The 19,396-nt window shown below is 56.8% G+C and overlaps 1 protein-coding gene across 3 annotated transcripts in view; it reads left to right on the top strand.

Moving 5' to 3' along the window:
• Positions 1-686: 686 nt before the first annotated feature.
• ANPEP (alanyl aminopeptidase, membrane) overlaps positions 687-19,396 on the top strand; it is a 30,011-nt gene continuing 11,301 nt past the window's right edge. The window contains exons 1-15 of one of the 3 annotated variants that reach the window (XM_024232529.3): positions 687-894; positions 8,813-9,649; positions 10,156-10,298; positions 10,402-10,541; positions 11,001-11,127; positions 11,211-11,365; positions 11,649-11,762; positions 11,861-12,004; positions 12,144-12,209; positions 12,347-12,412; positions 14,031-14,203; positions 14,450-14,526; positions 16,094-16,227; positions 16,338-16,393; positions 17,938-18,085. In XM_024232529.3, the coding sequence (XP_024088297.1) occupies positions 9,036-9,649; positions 10,156-10,298; positions 10,402-10,541; positions 11,001-11,127; positions 11,211-11,365; positions 11,649-11,762; positions 11,861-12,004; positions 12,144-12,209; positions 12,347-12,412; positions 14,031-14,203; positions 14,450-14,526; positions 16,094-16,227; positions 16,338-16,393; positions 17,938-18,085 (2,157 nt within the window). In that variant the 5' untranslated portion in view covers positions 687-894; positions 8,813-9,035. Of the gene's footprint in view, positions 899-8,673; positions 9,650-10,155; positions 10,299-10,401; positions 10,542-11,000; positions 11,128-11,210; positions 11,366-11,648; positions 11,763-11,860; positions 12,005-12,143; positions 12,210-12,346; positions 12,413-14,030; positions 14,204-14,449; positions 14,527-16,093; positions 16,228-16,337; positions 16,394-17,937; positions 18,086-19,396 lie in introns of all 3 variants that reach the window. The other 2 variants (XM_063716304.1, XM_063716303.1) reach the window with 2 other exon arrangements.

Below are 19,396 nucleotides of genomic sequence, written 5' to 3'. Positions count from 1 at the left end.
GCAGGCCAGGTGCGGTGGCTCACGCCTGTAATCTCAGCACTTTGGGAGGCCGAGGCGGGCGGATCACTTGACGTCAGGAGTTCGAGACCAGCCTTACATGGTGAAACCCTGTCTCTACTAAAACTCCAAAAATTAACTAGGCGTGGCGGCGTGCGCCTGTAGTCCCAGCTACTCGGGAGGCTGAGGCAGGAGAATCGCTTGAACCCAGGAGGAGGAAGTTGCAGTGAGCGGAGAAAGCGCCACTGCACTCCAGCCTGAGCGACAGAGCGAGACTCTGTCTCAAAAACAAATAAAGGAAAAAGAAAAAAATGAGAAGCGCGTGTTCCCGACTCCGGTGCTTTTTCGCAAGGTCGTGCTACTGAGCCTTCTGAACTACGAGTCCCAGGTACCAAGACAGTTGAATTGCGTGCTGTGGCGGGTCCGTTATCTGCACCACCCGTCTGCACGGGATGCGCTGGCTTCCTGCCCCGGATGCGCAAGGCTCCCTGCGGGACACTCAGGGCGAGGCTCTGAGCCCCTCCCCCGCGGCAGATGCCGTCCAGATGTGGCCGGCGGGGCCCGCGGGCTGCGGCGACTGGGACCCCGTCGGGGGCGGCAGGAGCCCTGGTGCATCCCAGGCCCCGGGGGAAGGCCGGGCCGTCGGAGGAGCGGAGGAGCCCTGGGGGGCTCCCGGGAAGCCGCGGGCGGACGTGGGAGGAGCCCGGGCGGAGCTGCGGGCGGGCGGCCCGCTAGGGGTGAATCGGGAGGAGTAGTGGTCGGGTCAGGTTACGGCCCTTTAAAAAGACGGGAAAGGAGGAGTCCGGTGCTGGCGGGGCAGGGACGGCGGCGGCGCAGCGCGGTGTCCCGAAGGCTCGGAACCCGCCAGAGTCCAGGGTCCAGCGCCCGGCGTCCCAGGCAAGTGGGGCGGGAGGGCGGGGGCTGCGCGCGCGGGTAGGGGTCGCGGGGCCGTTGGGTGCGCGGGAACCGAGGGAGCTGCAGACCCAGCGCTTGGCGCGTGCGGAGCTGGACTTCTACGGCCGCGACGCCCCTCTTCCCAGATAGGTAAACTGAGGGCCAGGGAAAGCGAAGAATTCTTTTGGCCGAGCTCCCACTACGATCTCGCGGCCAAGTGGGTCCCCAGCGGGCCTCGCAGGGGTCGGAGGGGCTCCCATCTGGGGAGGGGGCCCCAGGGTGGGCGAGGGCGGCGGGAGCCTGGGGAGGACGGACGGGGAGGGCGGCAGAGCGGAGCCAAGCTGCGGCCGGTGGACCCAGCTCGGCCGCCGCCACTCCGTCCCTGGTGGGTGGGGCGCGGCCGAAGGCAAAGGGCGAACCCGGCCCGCCTGTGGGGTCTCTGGCCAAGACTGGGCTCAGAGGCCCCTTCTTTAACCTTAGATCTCGCTCCTGGGTCTAAAGCCTCCGCCGCAGCTCTCGGTGAAGAGGAAGGGGAACTCTAGGTGCTCAACGCCCGCGTTACAGTCGCGTTCTCCCTCGCTCCTACAACCCGGCCAAGATGCCAGGGCATGGATGGGGACCGAGGTTTGGGGGTTGTGGAGCCTATTCCACGCCCTCCCTGGTGAGCAACTGAGACAGATCCAGGGCCCCATTGCAATCCACTCCTGGTCTGGGAAGAGGTCCCCTAAACAGGGCCAATGGGATCCTTTCCCCAAATAACTCCAGAACCCCCCCCCAGCAGTGCGGTGGGCAGGGACGGCCCAGGTGGGCTATGTCCTGGGGTTTTGTGACTTGATCCCCACTCCTCCCCCACCTCAGCTCCTGGACTGCAACCTGCCAGGCCGTGTTCGGGGGTGGTCAGAGCCCTGGTCTCAGCCAGACCTGAGGTCTGATGTGGCTTCATCCCTGAGTCTCTAAACGCCCTGACCTTACTGGGCCTCAGTTAATTCACCTGTGAAAGGGAAGGCTTGGACCAGAGGCCCCTCAGGGCATGTGTTTTGTGGCGGGGAGGGGGGCGTGTCGGGTAGGGGTGGCCAGGAGGAAGTGGGGACGGCCTCTGTCCCACAGGAAGGCTGGCTGGCCCCAGTGGGTATGGGGGAGCTGGGCAGGGAAGAGGGTAGACTCCCCTCTCCCTATGGGAGGGTGTGCTGGGCCCATGCAGCCCTCATCCACTCTCAGCCACCTTCCTGTGGAGCCCTAGCCCCCAAGGCCACACTATGAGTGCAAGGAGGCCACCCAAAGCGCTGCTCCTGCTTCACAGATGGGGAAACCGGCCCAGAGTCTTGAGGCAGCCCAGCCCCCTGCCCTGTGCTTCCCCCAGAGCCTTCTGGGGAGTGAGACCTTCGTTACACACTGGTGCTCCTTACACTGCTACAGCCTTTAAGCTAAGGCCTCCAGCCCCATCGCTGTAAGAATTGTATGCTAGGCATTCTGAGGATATAGATGGGGGTCCCCATGTCGGAAAGAGCCGAGGTATTGGAACTGGGTCCAGTTCCTGGGCTGGCTCTGGTGGGAGATCTGGAACCCTATGCTGGGGCTCCTGGACAGCCCTGGAGGCGTGGCATGGACAGTGTGTCAGCTGCACACTGAGGCCCTGGGGTGCCCTTATTCACCTTGGCTGGCAGCCATCTATCCCTAGCCTGGGCTTCACCCCGGGTGCCTGTCACTCCTGGCCCCGCAGTGGTCCCAGTCACACCTTGGAGGCAAGATGTGGGTCCTCCACAGGCCTGTGTCTGGAAGCAGCCCCCAGCACTCCCTGGCTAACAAGTTCTACTTCCGAGAACTACCCCCAGCTCCCAGCCTTGGTCTGGCCAAATGGGTGCGTGTCTCCTCCTGTGTCTTCAACGCCCCTTGGCACGGCCACAGTAGATGTGAGGGGCTGTATGGGAGGACATTTTTAGGAGGCATATGTAGTTAAGCTGTTGAACCTGCTGCTAACTAGCTGTGTGACCTTGGGCAAATCACAACCTTTCTGTGCCTCGGTGTCCTCATTTGCCAAATGGGGGTGATTATCCTGGTAGGGCACATAGTAGGTGCTCAGTTTCACCTACCATGTGTCTCACCAGGATAATCACCCCCCATCTGGCAGATAGGAGTTGCCAGGCAGGATCTGTGGCCCCACACAACCCCTATGTGTACTTCCCCCACCCACAAATGCCTCCGCTCCTTCCCTCCTGTGTGCCCCGCATTGGGCTGAAGAGGCTGATGAGAGGCAACTTCCCACTGGGGCCTTCTGAGGTTCTTGCAGGAGGGGCAACGTCCAAGGCTCCCAGAGGAAGCACCCTGGGGTGATGCAGCTATGGGCGGAGGCCTCAGAAGCCTGGGAGAAAGCCAGGGGCCTGCGGGGACAGAGTGTGCCCTGGCCCAGCCCCAGCCTCGTCCCTACCCTTCTCACTCACTGCTCCGTCAGAGCAGACAATGAGCCCCACGTTGTCCCTGAGCTCCTAGTCTCATAGTTCACAGTCAGGGACACTGATTGGGAGTGGGTGGGGCCTACCCAAGGACCCAGTGGTCGGGGATGGAGCATGGATAACACAGCAGCTCACCCGGCCACGGGTGCTCAGCTTTCCCGACTACAGCCCCTCCCAGGCTCCTGGAGTCTTCATATTAGAGTAGAAAGCCTCTTGTACTTCACATCTGAGACCAAGGAGCCTCTCCCCACCCACAAGTGTGGGTATCTTCCACACTGCGACTGTGACTTAGATATGCCCTGGCATGATTGTCGTCAACCTTTATGTTTTTTGGTTTTGGCTTTGGTTTTAGTTTAGAACAACTTACGTTTTCTGGACTAAAACATAGGCAGAGAAATAATACATAAACCCATAGAAAGGCTGCTTTAGTTGAGGTGAGTTGAGAGCTTGGCTTCTACCCCGTCAAAAAATTCACAGTGAAAGGAACACATGCATTTTGCTCACCGGCAGAAAGGGCCTGCACCAAAGACAACCCACAGGGCCACCACCCCCAACATCATACAGGGTGAAGCAGCAGTTCCCAAAGTGGGTGCAACTGGACAAGATGCTTTTAGGAACTACCTAGAGGAACAGTTTTTTTCTTTTTCTTTTTTTTTTTTTTTATTGAGACATAGTCTCACTCTGTCGCCCAGGCTGGAGTGCAGTGGCACGATTTCGGCTCACTGCAACCTCCGCCTCCCAGGTTCACGTCATTCTCCTGTGTCAGCCTCCCGAGTAGTTGGGATTACAGGCACCCGCCACCACGCCCGGCTAATTTTTTGTATTTTTAGTAGAGATGAGGTTTCACCGTGTTAGCCAGGATGGTCTCGATCTGCTGACCTCGTGGTCCGCCCGCCTCAGCCTCACAAAGTGCAGGGATTACAAGCATGAGCCAACACGCCCGGCTGAGGAACAATTTTTAAACCAATAGTCATGAATTGTTAATATAAATTAACACATCCAACCATGATTTTATTATCACTCAGAAGGAGGCTAAGAAAGTGAATTGATTTAAAGAAAAATATGAAGTAAATAATCACAAAGGTGGATCACGAAGGTGGTTTGTGCACAACCCAGAAGCCCAGGAAGGAATGTTGGGTAGGGAGGGTGGAACCTGTCCCGAGGATCAAGGCTCTGAAGTTCCATCCTTAACTGCTGTCTCTCATTCTTGCACTGATGCCCCATTCCACAAGCACGTGTTGCCCGCCCATTGCACGCCAGGTGTAGAGGATACGGCACACCTGGTGCTACCCTCATGGAGGCACTTGGAGGGCTGCCTGGGGGCAGCACCACTGACTTGAGTCTCCAGGGCAAGTGGGCAGTGGATGAAGCAAAGGCAGGAAGCTTTCCAGGTCCAAGGATCAGCTTGTGTGTAGGGGGGAGGGAGAATGAAGGAGGGAAAAACAGGTTGGACTTGAACTGAAAGAGGCCACTGGGGTGGAGCACAGAAGTGACGGGGGAGAGCGCTTGAGATGAGGCCAGAGAATCACTGGGGACTGGATCACATGGGCCCTGTAGGTCATGGCAAGGACTGTAGGTGTTGTCATTCACTTGGCCAACATGTGTTGGGCTCCTGCCTTGTACTAGGCGTGGAGGGGCATACGATGCCACCAAGCCTTCCTTTGAGGTGCTTAGGTGTAGCAGCAGGCTTTTGAACACATCAGTAGCGTTTTTCTTTTTTTCTTTTTTGAAACAGTCTCGTTCTGTTGTCATCCAGACTGGAGTGTAGTGGCACGATCTCCGCCCACTGCAACCTCCACCTCTTGAGTTTGAGCGATTCTTCTGCCTCAGCCCCCCAAGTAGCTGGGACTACAGGCGTGCGCCACCATGCCCAGCTAATTTTGTATTTTTATTTATTTATTTATTTATTTTTTGAGACAGAGTCTTACACCGTCCCCCAGGCTGCAGTGCAGTGGCACAATCTCGGCTCACTGCAACCTCCGCCTCCCGGGTTCAAGCAATTCTCCTGCCTCAGCCTCCCGAGTAGCTGGGATTACAGGCACCTGCTACCATGCCCAGCTAATTTTTTGTATTTTTATTAGAGACGAGGTTTCACCATATTGGCCAGGCTGGTCTTGAACTCCTGACCTCGTGATCTGCCCGCCTCGGCCTCCTAAAGTGCTGGGATTACAGGCATGAGCTACCACACTCAGCCTCAGTGGCATTTTCCTAAGTGCTGTGGAACTGGAGACTGGGGAAGCACAGAGGGGAGTGGGGGCTGGTGTGCATGATAAGGCAGTGACATTGAGTTGGGTTTTGAAGGATGAGTAGGAGTTTGACAAGAGGGAGAGGAAAGGCATTCCTGGCAGTGGGAACAGAATGAGCAAAGTCACAGAGGTATGAAAAAGCCCCGATGATCTGGGGAGACGCTGGCAGCTGGAGCCACAGCGAGCAGTAGAAAGAAGACAGGCCAGAGGGTCAAGTTCACAGAAGGTATTAAGGCCCAAGCCAGAGTTGAGGTTTCACTCTGCAGGCTGGGCACCAGGTTTGAATGGGAGAGTCCCACCCACACTCTTAGGGAGAGCCCTCTGCTGACATGTGCTGGTGGGGTTGGGTGACAGGGGAGGGCAGCATAGCCGCCACTGCCCGATGGGGTGTGGAGGTGGCCAGGCCTGGGCTGTGGCAGGGGGCTGGAGGAGGGAAGCCCTTTTGTGTGTTCCTGAAGGTGGGGGCTGCAGAGCATGGCTGTCTCTGTGCCCCCAGCCTGGGTTGTCCTGGTGCCTAGAGCAGGGACCTCTCATTATAGAGCCAACTTTGGGCTACCTGCTGCACCAACTTGGAAGACCAGAGGCCTTGTCCAGAAGAGTAAAGATTCCAGCCAGCTGGGCCTATGGTCTGAGTCCAAAGCAAACAGGAAGAGACCATGGTGGGCCAGGCAGGGCCTCTTTCTTTGTTTAGAAAAGGGATTAGTCCAGGCCGACTTGTGGGTCTTTCTGCTGCAAAGGTGGGAGGGAGCTGCAGGCTCAGTCAGGGACATATCAAAAGGCTTTTCATGGGCAGGCATGGCGCCCCAGTGCCAGCCTGGGGGGTGCTGTAAAGATGGCCTCCCTCGAATGCCACCCTGATGGGAGGAGCCTGGCAGCATGTGCTGGGAGCCACTGCTCCCTCTCTCACCACGCCCAAGCTGGAGCCCTTCCTGACACCTGATTTCGCACGAGTGCCCCTTGGGGTCATCACCCAAGCCTAATGGGGTGTCTGCTAGTCACTGCAGTGAGAAGTCCACGCTGGTCCCAGACCAAGGCCCCTTGGGGAAATGCCAAAGGCTCAGAACACCCTCAGTCTCAAAGGTGGGCACCCAGGACTCCCCCAAAGACCCTGTGCTCAGACTCGGCCTCCACTCACCAGATGAGAGGCGGCAGGCATTTGTGTTTTGCTTATGCCTGATTGAACTAATCCACATGTCCCTTCAGTTCACACATTGCATTTATTTAACAAGCCTTCCTGCAAGCTCAGGGGTGGCAGGGGTGGCAGGGGTGGCAGACGGGTGAGGCCCTCAGGGAGCAGAGCTGAGGGAGCAGGAAGGCATGTGGGCCCTGACATGCTGGGGCCTGGCACGAGTCCGGCCTGCCTGCCATGCTTGGAGAAGGGCTCAGAAGCGGCAGGCACTTCTCCTGGGGCAGGTGTGGGGTGGGGACAAGCTGGGAGACAGAGGCCCGAAAGACTTTGGTAAGGAGTTTCTCCTGGACTGACTCATTCATTCATTTACTCAGTCCTTCGTGCATGTGCGTATCCACTCAACATCTCAGTAATGAGGACCTACTGTGTGCCAGGCACTGTGCTAAGTGCTGGTGAGGCCCTGCTGTCATGGGGCCTGCAGTCCAGGACTCAAGTTATCACCACACAGATCAAAGGGAAGACCGCTCTGAGTTCTGGGGCTTTGCAGAACAGGTTTGTGGAGCTAATGGAGCTCATAGGAGCTTGACTTGGTCAGGGAGGTCAGGGCAGCTTCGCTGCGGAAGACTTGTAGGATGGAAAGGAATTAACCAAGGCAATAGGGAAGAGAAGATCCAGGCAGAGGGAACAGGTTGTGCCAAGGCCCTGGGGCTTGATGAAGGCCAGAGTGGCTGGGGCACTGCAACAGAGGGGAAGAGGCCGGGAAATGGGCAGGCTGACTGTACCCGGGCTTGTGGGTTCCTTTAGAAGGTCTGGTCTGGACTCTACAAGCAAAAGGAAGGGTTTTTTTAGCAGTGGCGTAAAATGATCCAATTTGTGTTGAGCAGGTTCAAGCAGGCCCGAAGGGAGGCAGGGAGTCCCATAAGGGCGCTGTTGTGTCCACATAAATGATGAGAATGGCTTTGACCAAGTGCATCTTGCGATGGGGGAATGTGGGTGAACTGGATGTGGAGTGAGGTCAGGCAGTGTTGAGGTCGGAGAAACTGGGCTGGTGGATGGGGAAAGTGACAATGAACATAATTTTCCTGTAAGGTGTGTATTTTATTTTGTATGGTGAGTAATATCTTCATTTCTACCAAGGATAGAAAGAGGCAGTGGTTGAGCTTTGGGTAAGAAAGAAGGGAATGATTTTTTTCTTTTTTCTTTTGAGTCAGAGTCTCACTCTGTCACCCAGGCTGGAGTGCAGTGGTGCGATCTCAGCTCACTGCAACCTCTGCCTCCCAGATTCAAGCAATTCTCTGCCTCAGCCTCCCGAGTAGCTGGGATTACAGGCGCCTGCCACCATGCCCAACTAATTTTTTTGTATTTTTAGTAGAGACGGGGTTTCGCCATGTTGGCCAGGCTGGTCTTGAACTCCTAACCTCGTGATTCACCCACCTCGGCCTTCCAAAGTGCTGGGATTACAGGCATGAGCCACCACGCCCAGCTGGGAATGATTTTTAATCATTCTGCTATTTGGTGTTTAATATGTTTTCTCATTAAATCTGTTCAACAAACCTGAGAAGCAAATACTGTTATTTATTTATGAGGAGAGAGGTTCAGAAGGGTAAAGTTACCTGCTCAAGGTCACAGCTGGAAAGAGGTGAAGCCTTCAGCAAAAAAGCAAAACAACTCATTTCATTTTATTCCGTGAGCTGATAATGGAGGAAAAAGTATTTGGCAAGAAGCAGCAGGGAGGGGAATCTGGAGGAACTCCCTGCTCTTGAAGAATGCAAGGGAGGCTGGGACCTTGTCACTGAGGAGCCCCTGGCATCCTTCCAGAGATGCAACCAAAGGGGTGACCCCAGTGTATTCTTAATAGGAGCCGGGAACCCCTTCTCTGTGCACCACCCACCTCTTGCCCCTGGGAAGTCCTTCCCTGACTCTAACCTCAGTTCTGATGCTGTTCCCACCCTCTCAGCTCTCAAGCAGATCAATGCAATGCCACCTGGCCGCTTGCTCTACCCGCTGGGCCCACAGCCGGAAGCCTGCCCTTCAGCCCTCGGGCCTGATCCCAGGCCGCCTGCAGCCTGTAACCAGACACTGTTTGCTTCCAGCAGGCACCCCCCGAGCCCAGCTCCACACACCGTTCCTGGATCTCCTCTCCCCAGGCGGAGCGTGCCTCTGCCCAGTCCAGTGACCTTCGCCTGTTGGAGCCCTGGTTAATTTTTGCCCAGTCTGCCTGTTGTGGGGCTCCTCCCCTTCGGGGATATAAGCCCGGCCTGGGGCTGCTCCGTTCTCTGCCTGGCCTGAGGCTCCCTGAGCCGCCTCCCCACCATCACCATGGCCAAGGGCTTCTACATTTCCAAGTCCCTGGGCATCTTGGGGATCATCCTGGGCGTGGCAGCCGTGTGCACGATCATCGCACTGTCAGTGGTGTACTCCCAGGAGAAGAACAAGAACGCCAACAGCTCCCCCGAGGCCTCCACCACCCCGTCCGCCTCAGCCACCACCAACCCCACCTCGGCCACCACCTTGGACCAAAGTAAAGCGTGGAATCGTTACCGCCTCCCCAACACGCTGAAACCCGATTCCTACCAGGTGACGCTGAGACCGTACCTCACCCCCAATGAAAGGGGCCTGTATGTTTTTAAGGGCTCCAGCACTGTCCGTTTCACCTGCAAGGAGGCCACTGACGTCATCATCATCCACAGCAAGAAGCTCAACTACACCCTCAGCCAGGAGCACAGGGTGGTCCTGCGTGGTGTGGGAGGCTCCCAGCCCCCCAGCATTGACAAGACCGAGCTGGTGGAGCCCACCGAGTACCTGGTGGTGCACCTCAAGGGCTCCCTGGTGAAGGACAGCCAGTATGAGATGGACAGCGAGTTCGAGGGGGAGTTGGCAGATGACCTGGCGGGCTTCTACCGCAGCGAGTACATGGAGGGCAATGTCAAAAAGTGAGTTCCGGCTGGGCTGCCCGGTGGGGTGGATCCGAGGTGCTGAGGCGAGGCTGGATTCTGAGGGCCAAGGAAGGACTTAGCTTGCAGGCCTTTGAACCCTGTGGAGCCCGAGACTGGCCCATTGCTTCACCTCCAGCTGCTGGCAGAGCAGCTGCCAATGCGCCAAACTGGGAGGGCTTCCCCACCCCTCACCAGGGAGCTGGGGATGAGGGACGGAGTGTCCCTTGGACAGACAGGAAAACCGAGGCTCAGAGGAGAGAAACTCACCCGAGGTCCCTGAGAGCCTGCTGGCATCCTGAATCCAGAAGGAGCCCCAATCCCCACCAGTCAGCTGGCCTGGCAGGGCTCCGGAGGCTCCCAGGGAGGCGGGGGTGGGAGCAGGAGCAGGGGTTAGGCTGGGGCAGCCTTCCATGTACCCCTTTCCCTGCACGCCTGGTAGCATCCTCAGAGCCCCTCCCATACCCCCAGCCCTGGCACACCCTCTAACTTTCCCGTTGGGGCAGGGTGGTGGCCACAACACAGATGCAGGCCGCAGATGCCCGGAAGTCCTTCCCATGCTTCGATGAGCCGGCCATGAAGGCCGAGTTCAACATCACGATTATCCACCCCAAGGACCTGACAGCCCTGTCCAACATGCTTCCCAAAGGTGAGTGGGCCCTGCCTGCGGCCACACGGCCAGGGAGCAGGCACTCTGGGCTGGGGTGTGGGGCAGGAGGGTGCATCCTCACACACGCATGCTCCCTGCCCAGGTCCCAGCACCCCACTTCCAGAAGACCCCAACTGGAATGTCACTGAGTTCCAGACCACGCCCAAGATGTCCACGTACTTGCTGGCCTTCATTGTCAGTGAGTTCGACTACGTGGAGAAGCAGGCAGCCAATGATGTCTTGGTATGAGGCTAGGACCTTCTCTCCTTCATATGGGCTGGCCCCGGCTTGAGGGGTCTTCCTGTTCTCCTCATCCCTGTGCCCGTTTCTGAATCGTTAGGCCAGGGTTTGAATCCCACCTCTGAGTGATTTCAAGCAAGTGTCTTGTTCTCTGGTTCTCCATTTCTGCACCTGAAAAATGAAAGCAATGGTTTCTCCTCATGAAGAGAGTTCCTGACCCACCGGTTCCAGACAGACGGTGGCTATGATGATTGTTATTCTCCAAAGGCCCTTCTCTAGGACCCACAGCCTCCAGACCCCCCTAGCGTTCCCCTCTGCTGACCAGGCCTCTAGGTTTAGCTTGATTGGCCCCCAGCTCTGGCCCATCAGGGATCCCCCCAGCCCACTGGGCCCTGGGACCCAGCCTACCTGCCCCAGGATCAAACAGGAGCCCCTGGCCTGCTTCTTCCTCACACCCTGCAGATCCGGATCTGGGCCCGGCCCAGTGCCATTGCAGCAGGCCACGGCGATTATGCCCTGAACGTGACAGGCCCCATCCTTAACTTCTTTGCTGGTCATTATGACACACCCTACCCACTCCCAAAATCAGGTGAGGAGAGGTCCTTGAGGAGGGAGGCAGTGGATGGAGCTCCACTCCCGGAGGCCATCCTGCCAATGGCCTCGCCTCCCCAGACCAGATTGGCCTGCCCGACTTCAACGCCGGTGCCATGGAGAACTGGGGACTGGTGACCTACCGGGAGAACTCCCTGCTGTTCGACCCCCTGTCCTCCTCCAGCAGCAACAAGGAGCGGGTGGTCACTGTGATTGCTCATGAGCTGGCCCACCAGGTAGACCCCATCTTGGGGAGTGTGGAGAAGGAAACAGGGGCTCCGAGAGGAGATGGTGCAGGTCCAGGATCCGCCCCAGGCTGCTGAGAAGGGAGGAGGGTGCCGCCTGGCAGGGCAGCAGGAAGGGGTCACGATGGTGTTGAAGGTGGTGCTGAAGGGGTCACGATGGTGTTGAAGGCGGTGTTGAAGGGCTGGCAGATGGCCAGCCCTGGGGAGGGTAGTTCTGGGGATTCTCAGTGCCCAGCCTGGGCGTGGCTTGCCCAGCTGACCCCTCCCCACGCAGTGGTTCGGGAACCTGGTGACCATAGAGTGGTGGAATGACCTGTGGCTGAACGAGGGCTTCGCCTCGTACGTGGAGTACCTGGGTGCTGACTATGCGGAGCCCACCTGGAACTTGGTGAGCCAGCTGCCCTGGGGTCCGGTGCAGGAGGTGTGGAGGGAGACCTGGGCCACCGCTACCAGGCCAGTCTCCTGATGGCCCTGGGGAATTTGCAGAAAGACCTCATGGTGCTGAATGATGTGTACCGCGTGATGGCCGTGGATGCACTGGCCTCCTCTCACCCGCTGTCCACTCCCACCTCGGAGATCAACACGCCGGCCCAGATCAGTGAGCTGTTTGACTCCATCTCCTACAGCAAGGTGCAGCCCGCTCCTCGTGGGGCACGGGGAAGGAGGTGGGGACTTGGCCTGGAGGGGCCTCACTGAAGCCGGGGTCTGGGGGCACAGGGTCCTTGTGGCTCTGCACAGCCTTCTGAGCGCCCCCTCACCCCCACCCCAGGGCGCCTCAGTCCTCAGGATGCTCTCCAGCTTCCTGTCCGAGGACGTATTCAAGCAGGGCCTGGCAGTGAGTACCGCACCCTGGGCCAGCCATGAGGGTGGGTCTCCTTCTGCCCCTGGCCCTTGACCCGGGCCTCTGCCCACCACAGACGGGGAGCCTCGGGGGCTCCAGCTGTGCCCTCACTGTGCTCTGTCTTTCCACAGTCCTACCTCCACACCTTTGCCTACCAGAACACCATCTACCTGAACCTGTGGGACCACCTGCAGGAGGTCAGTAGCAGCCAGCCCCTCCACAGCCATCCTGTTGGGGTCTTGAGATGCTGAAGGTGCCTGGGGGCAGCACATGTGTAAGAGAATGGGTCCACCTCTGCGGCTGACCAGCCCTGCAGGGTGGATGGAGCCTCCGTTGCTCCTACCTATAGTGGAAGCTGGGATGGCTCCTTGCAAGAGGTGTCTGAGTGAGGCTGTGGTTGAGGTCCTGGCCGGCAGCTGACCTCAGGCTACAGCGGGCTCCTTGATCGGAGCTGTAGAGCCCCTTCCTGGTGGTGAGGAAACTGCCCTCATGGTTCCCGCCTCTGCCTGGAACTCTGGAGCCTGACATTCAACCTTCTCCCCACTCCTGGCTGCCCTGTGCCACCCGCTGGCACCACGGGCATGTCTTTGCACACAGCTCCACCACCCTCAGCAGGAACTCTGCCCTCTGCCCCTGCCCCGCCTCGAGTTCCTCTCCATCAGACCCCGCACAGCCCCTGTTTGTGGGGCAAACCCCCAGACTGCCACACCCTCCTGCCTTCCCCCAGAGGCCGCCGCTCCTCCGCCTCCCCCGGGGTTGGAGTCCACCTGCTCTCCATCCTGCCCCCATCATTTCCGCTCCCTGACAGCTGCCCCCCACCCCTTCCCTGCAGCTCTGCCCAATGCCAGCCTCTTAAGCCAGAGGACAGACATGTCCTCGCCTCACCGACAGCCCCTCCAGAGTTCCGGGCCCCAAATTCCCGTCCAGCTTCTACCCCACTGTTGCCGCTGCACTTCCAGTCCAGGCCAGTCTCACCAGGGAAGCGAGACCCAGGATCTTGTCACAGAGTCACAGCTGAGGTCTAGGTCCCTGCTGGGCAATTTCCAACCCCCCAGACCCCAAGATGCTGCTGACAAAATGACACTGTCATTGCCTGGGTCTCCCCCACTACCTTCCTTGCCGTGCCCCAACTTCCCCTCTGCGTTCCCTCCTAAGCCAAGCTCTCCTCCCTCTCACTCCTCTCTCCTGAGACCCTCGGCCGGCAGCCCCCAGCTGGTTCCTCCCCACATGCTCTTCTGCCCTCTGTGTAGCCCCGTTCTTAGGTGATTCCTTTCTTCAGTTATTAACAAATGGTGTTGGCTTTCTGTTGTGATGATAAAGGCAAGGCAGGCACATGAGCAAAGATCCAAGAAGACAACAGCAGTGCCCCTGAGTCCTGCCCCACACCCCAGTCCGAGTGCATTTCCCTCATGCGACCCCCAGGGCCCCGTCCCCCACCCCTGCCTGTGACACCCGAACACTGGCTTTCCCTCATCTCTGTCTCCTCTTTCTTGTCATCCTCCCAGTGTTGTTCAGGAAGAGCCATGGGCATCCTGGGCACCCCCTCCCTGACATACACACCTCAGGGTGGACCACAGAACGGGGGGCCACATAGATTTGCTGGGAAGCTCTCCAGCTCGTCCAGCACTGAGCAGCCGAGGAGGGGCAGAGCTGGACGGTACCCTGGCTCCCGGCTCCCAGCCCAGTGCCCTTCCCAGGCCTCCCATACAAGTGGCCCCCCGGGGTCGAGGCGAGAATCTGCAGGAGATGCCCTGAATGGCAGGGACTGGAGGGTGGCAGCCCACTGATGGCCACACCCTCTCGCTCCACCCACAGGCTGTGAACAACAGGTCCATCCAACTCCCCACCACCGTGCGCGACATCATGGACCGCTGGACCCTGCAGATGGGCTTCCCGGTCATCACGGTGGATACCAGCACGGGGACCCTTTCCCAGGAGCACTTCCTCCTTGACCCCGATTCCAATGTTACCCGCCCCTCAGAATTCAAGTGAGCAGATAGGGTCACTGAGGCATGGTCAGATGGGTGTGGTAGAGGGCGGTTACTAAGGGTCCATAGTAGGACTGGCCTCCTGTGGTCCCAGCCCCAGCCACTGTAGACAAACCCTCCCTCCAGAGCCAGGAGATCGGGGCACTCGGTGCCAGAGCTGGGCAGAAGCTGGGAGCCTGGGCAGCTGCTCCTCACTGGCAGTGACCACACCGCCATCTCTCACCACCTCTGGGTCTTTAATTGCAGCTACGTGTGGATTGTGCCCATCACATCCATCAGAGATGGCAGACAGCAGCCGGACTACTGGCTGATGGATGTAAGAGGTAATCCAGCCCTGCCTTGTGGGCAGCAGCCCCCACCCCATACTCCTAGCTCCTGGCCCATGTTCTGAGGGCTGTGATGGGCCATTCCATTCCAATCAACAAATGGAGTTGACTTCTTTGGTTCCAATCTCCACTTTGCTGCTGCTTCACTGTGTGACTCTGGGCAAGTTACCATTCCTCTCTGGTCTCTAGTTCCTCATCTATAAAATGAGGCTAAGCGCAATACTCCATTAGTTATGTGAGGATTAAAGGAGAGAATCCTAGGCCAGGCATGGTGGCTCACGCCTGTAATCCCAGCACTTTGGGAGGCCAAGGCGAGCAGATCACCTGGGGTCAGGAGTTCGAGACCAGCCTGACCAACATGGAGAAACCCCATCTCTACTAAAAATACAACATTAGCCAGGTGTGGTGGTGCATGCCTGTAATCCCAGCTGCTCTGGAGGCCGGGGCAGGAGAATTGCTTGAACCTGGGAGGCGGAGGTTGCAGTGAGCCAAGATCGCACCATTGCACTCCAGCCTGGGCAACAAGAGTGAAACTCTGTCTCAAAAAAAAAAAAAAAAAAAAAAAAGGGAGAGAATCCACATAAAATGTTTAAAGTAGTGCCTGGCACATGTTATGAGCAGCACTACTCAGCCAGGCACTGAAGAAGCGAAGGACATGACAAGTCGTCCTTTGCCTTGGCCAAGGCTACAGATGAAGGAAGGCAAGAAGTTGGAGGCATTCTAGTGCTGTGCTGAGTGCTTTCAGCGTGTATGGTTGGGGCTAGTGAGGTATGGGGACATGGAGCCGGGAATAAGGGAGATTCAAGTTCATGGAGAGGTCAGGGAGGGCTTCCCAGAGGAGGTGAGCTGAGTCTTAGAGGAGGAGTAGGAATCAGACAGGCTAATGTGGCAGAGAAAAGAATTCCAGGCAGAGGGAATAGCAAGTGCCAGGGATAGAGGTAGGAGAGAGTGTGGGGACTGAGTGTGGCTAGGGCAGAGGTGTGCCCAAGAGACAAAGCTGGTCCCCAAGGGCCCCAGGGGCTGCAGGAGACAGTGGATGGGGCAGGTGGGAAATGAGCAACCTATTGGCCCTGACCTCTGGCTGCTGAAACAAAGTATGAGAGGAGTGAGGGAGGAGGGGGACCCACAGGGAGGAAGGGGCACTAAGCCCCAGGAAGAGACAGCAGCACTGGGGGGCTGGGTGAATGGGAGGGGAAGGGAGAGGAGGAGTTGCCTGTGGTTCCCACTTGGGTGACAGGTGTGATGGAGTGTGGAGGAGCGCAAGGAGGAGGAACAGCCTGGGTTGCTGAGTGTGAGCAGCCTGGCAGCTGGCCTGGCCATGCGGAGCCTAGGGAGGCAGGGCAGGTTCTGAGGTTTGGGGTGGCATGTCATCCTCATGAGTTTATGGTCTGTGAAGCCACTGGCAGCCCAGTTCTTCATTCCTTCTTTCCCCACCCCTAGCGTCACCCCAGAAGCTTGAGGGTGAGGTGGTGCCAGGCTGCAGGGGCAGCTGCTCTTGCAAGAGGTCCAGGGGTCAGCCCATGGCCTCTGAGCAGCCCTGCCCAGGTCTCGTCCCTCTCCACAGCCCAGAACAATCTCTTCAGAACATCAGGCAATGAGTGGGTCCTGCTGAACCTCAATGTGACGGGCTATTACCAGGTGAACTATGACGAAGAGAACTGGAGGAAGATTCAGACTCAGCTGCAGACAGACCACTTGGTGGGTGTCTGCCACCCCTCGCCCTGCCCCCTGCCCCAGGACAGGCACCAGACTGCAAGGCCTGCCACCCACAGCCAACCTGTGGTCACATGCTGTGCTTCGCATTCTAGGCCATCCCTGTCATCAATCGGGCACAGATCATTAATGACGCCTTCAACCTGGCCAGGTGAGTGCTCCGCTTCCTGGCTCAGCTGTAGAAGCTCGTGATTTCGGCAAGTCTGAGTCCACAATGAGGGCCCCTGCTCCTCCTGCTGCCCTTCCCGCATGCCACGTGCTGTGCACTGAGCTCCTGTGCTCCCTGGACGTCCCTCCCTGGGTCCCCACACACCCATTTCACAGATGAAGAATGTGACACCTTGCCCGAAGTCACACAGTAGTTCATGACAGCCAGACGGAGGCTTGTCCAACTCCAAAGCCATCCTCCACAGCACCAAGTTGTTGTTTTTGTTTTTGTTTTTGTTTTTGTTTTTTGAGATGGAGTCTCGCTCTATTGCCCAGGCTGGAGTACAGTGGCGCGATCTCAGCTCACTGCAGCCTCCACCTCCCAGGTTCAAGCGATTCTCTGCCTCAGCCTCCCGAGTAGCTGGGATTACAGGTGTGCACCACCACGCCTAGCTAATTTTTGTATTTTTAGTAGAAACGGGGTTTCACCATGTTGGTCAGGCTGGTCTCGAACTCCTGACCTTGTGATCCACCCGCCTCGGCTTCCCAAAGTGCTGGGATTACAGGCATGAGCCATGGCACCCGGCCATGCCCCCCTACTTTTTTTTTTTTTTTTTTTTTTTTTGAGATGGAGTCTTACTCTGTCACCCGGGCTGGAGTGCAGTGGCGTGATCTTGGCTCACTACGACCTCTGCCTCCTGGGTTCAAGTGATTCTCCCTTCTCGGCCTCCTAAGTTGCTGGGATTACAGGCATGTGCCACCATGCCCGGCTAATTTTTGCATTTTTAGTAGAGATGGGGTTTCACCATGTTGACCAGGCTGGTCTCAAACTCTTGACCTCAGGTGATCCACCTGCCTTGGCATCCCAAAGGGCTGGGATTATAGGTGTGAGCCACCGTGCCTGGCTGCACCAAGCTTTTCCTGAAGGCTGACTGTGCCAGGCCACTGTTTTAGGTGCCAAAAATCTGGGCTGGACAGGGCAGGAGGGATGCAGCATGGATAAACAGGTACTTATTGAGTAAGTACTCTGTTTGGGGTGAGGTACTCTAAGCTCTTGGACATGAGTGATGTCACCCATAGACAAGGACATTTGTGAGCTAAATGTGTACAGAAGGCAGGGGGAAGAGGAGGAAGAAAGGCCTAGAATGCCCAGAAAGTCAGAAGAGGTGGGCAGAGTTAAGAACATGGGCTTCTTGCCCTTTTGAATCTCAGCTCTGTCTCTCGTGAGGTGTGTGACCTTGGGCAAGTCAGTTCACTTCTCTGAGCCTCAGTTTCCTCACCTGTAAAATGGGGATAATAAGCAAGGGAATGAGACTGGCAATGGGTGAGGGTGGGGCCTTGTTTGTGGCACCACCCAGCAGCCATGTTGCTCTTTTTCCATGGCAAATGCCTGAGCTGGCTCAGTTGGGACTCTGGGACCTCAGGCTCCAGGAGCGGATACAGGGGGCCTAGGGATGTGGAGCATCTTTGAGGGCCTGGGCTGTGGTTCCCAGGCTGTGGCTGGCCTGGGTGGAGGTGCTTTACTTGGGCCCCTCTGTTTATTCCCAGTGCCCATAAGGTCCCTGTCACTCTGGCGCTGAACAACACCCTCTTCCTGATTGAAGAGACAGAGTACATGCCCTGGGAGGCCGCCCTGAGCAGCATGAGCTACTTCAAGCTCATGTTCGACCGCTCCGAGGTCTATGGCCCCATGAAGGTACGGAGGCGCATGGCAGGGTTCAAGAACCAGTTCACCCCAGTGCCTGAAAGTGCACTATTAGGAAGTTAATAGACTATTGCCTATTGGACTCCTGGTCAGGGAACCTTCAAAAGCAAAACAAAAAACCGAAAAAAAAAAAAGAAAGATTGCCTTGTCAGGTTCTCTCCTGAGAGCACGCAGGTGAAAGAGTGAGCCAGACGGACATCGAGGTGAGTGAGCAGGCACTGAGGAGGTGAGGAGGCTGCGTGGGGCAAAAAAATAAAGGTCGCGGAGACTTCAGCAAAGTTTGTTGATTTGAAATATGGGGAATTAATGCTTTCAGAAGGCACAGAAAAGGCCACCATGCTGAGGGCCAGAAGACCTGTCTTTTGCCAGCTGTGTGGCCTTGGGCAACACTTTCTCAGACCCAGTTAACTCCTCTGCTAGATGAGCAGGTCTCTACCTGCCCGGCCAGCCCACCTGCGCTATGAGAGAGATGTGGGTATTGGCTGCTTTGGAGTATTTTAATGCTGAGCATGGGGGCCTATTTGAGGGCTGAGGCTCCCACTTGGGAGACCAAAAGGAAACTCGAGCTTATTCTGGATGAATAAGGTACACCCACAGGATGCTCACTGCAGCAGTTTATAAAAGACAAAAAGCAAACAAAACACAAATACTTAAATGTCTAAAGGTTGAAGATTGGTTAAACTGTAGAATATCCATTTCAGGGTGTGATATGTAGTCATTAAATCATGCTTGAAGAGATCTTTTTTCATTAAAAAATGTTCAACTATCGGACCTAGTGCAGTGGCTCATGCCTGTAATCCCAGCACTTTGGGAGGCCAAGGCGGGTGGATCACGAGGTCAGGAGATCGAGACCATCCGGGCTAACACGGTGAAACCTCGTCTCTACTAAAAAACAAAAAAAACCAAAAAATTAGCCAGGCGTGGTGGTAGGCACCTGTAGTCCCAGCTACTCAGGAGGCTGAGGCAGGAGAATGGCATGAACCTGGGAGGTGGAGCTTGCAGTGAGCCAAGATGGTGCTACTGCACTCCAGCCTGGGCAACAGAGCAAGCCTCCATCTCAAAAAAAAAAAAAAAAAAAAAAAAAAAAAAAGTTCAATTATCTGTTAATATCCATTATGGTAAATGAGATATTTTGGTAAATGAAGTTTCAGCCCTCTTACCTGCTCTCCCCACATTCCCCATCCTCTTAATGTAGTTAAATCATATAAGCATTTGCTTTATTGTGATTATCTAAATAGTATTCTCTGCTGAGCCATGCAGGGCACTATGTTTATGTTTCCTTTTTTGTTCACAGTTACAAAT

This window comes from Pongo abelii, chromosome 16 (genome assembly GCF_028885655.2).
Source record: "Pongo abelii isolate AG06213 chromosome 16, NHGRI_mPonAbe1-v2.0_pri, whole genome shotgun sequence".
Lineage (NCBI taxonomy): Eukaryota > Metazoa > Chordata > Mammalia > Primates > Hominidae > Pongo > Pongo abelii.
This window is presented reverse-complemented; position numbering and strand designations above follow the sequence as displayed.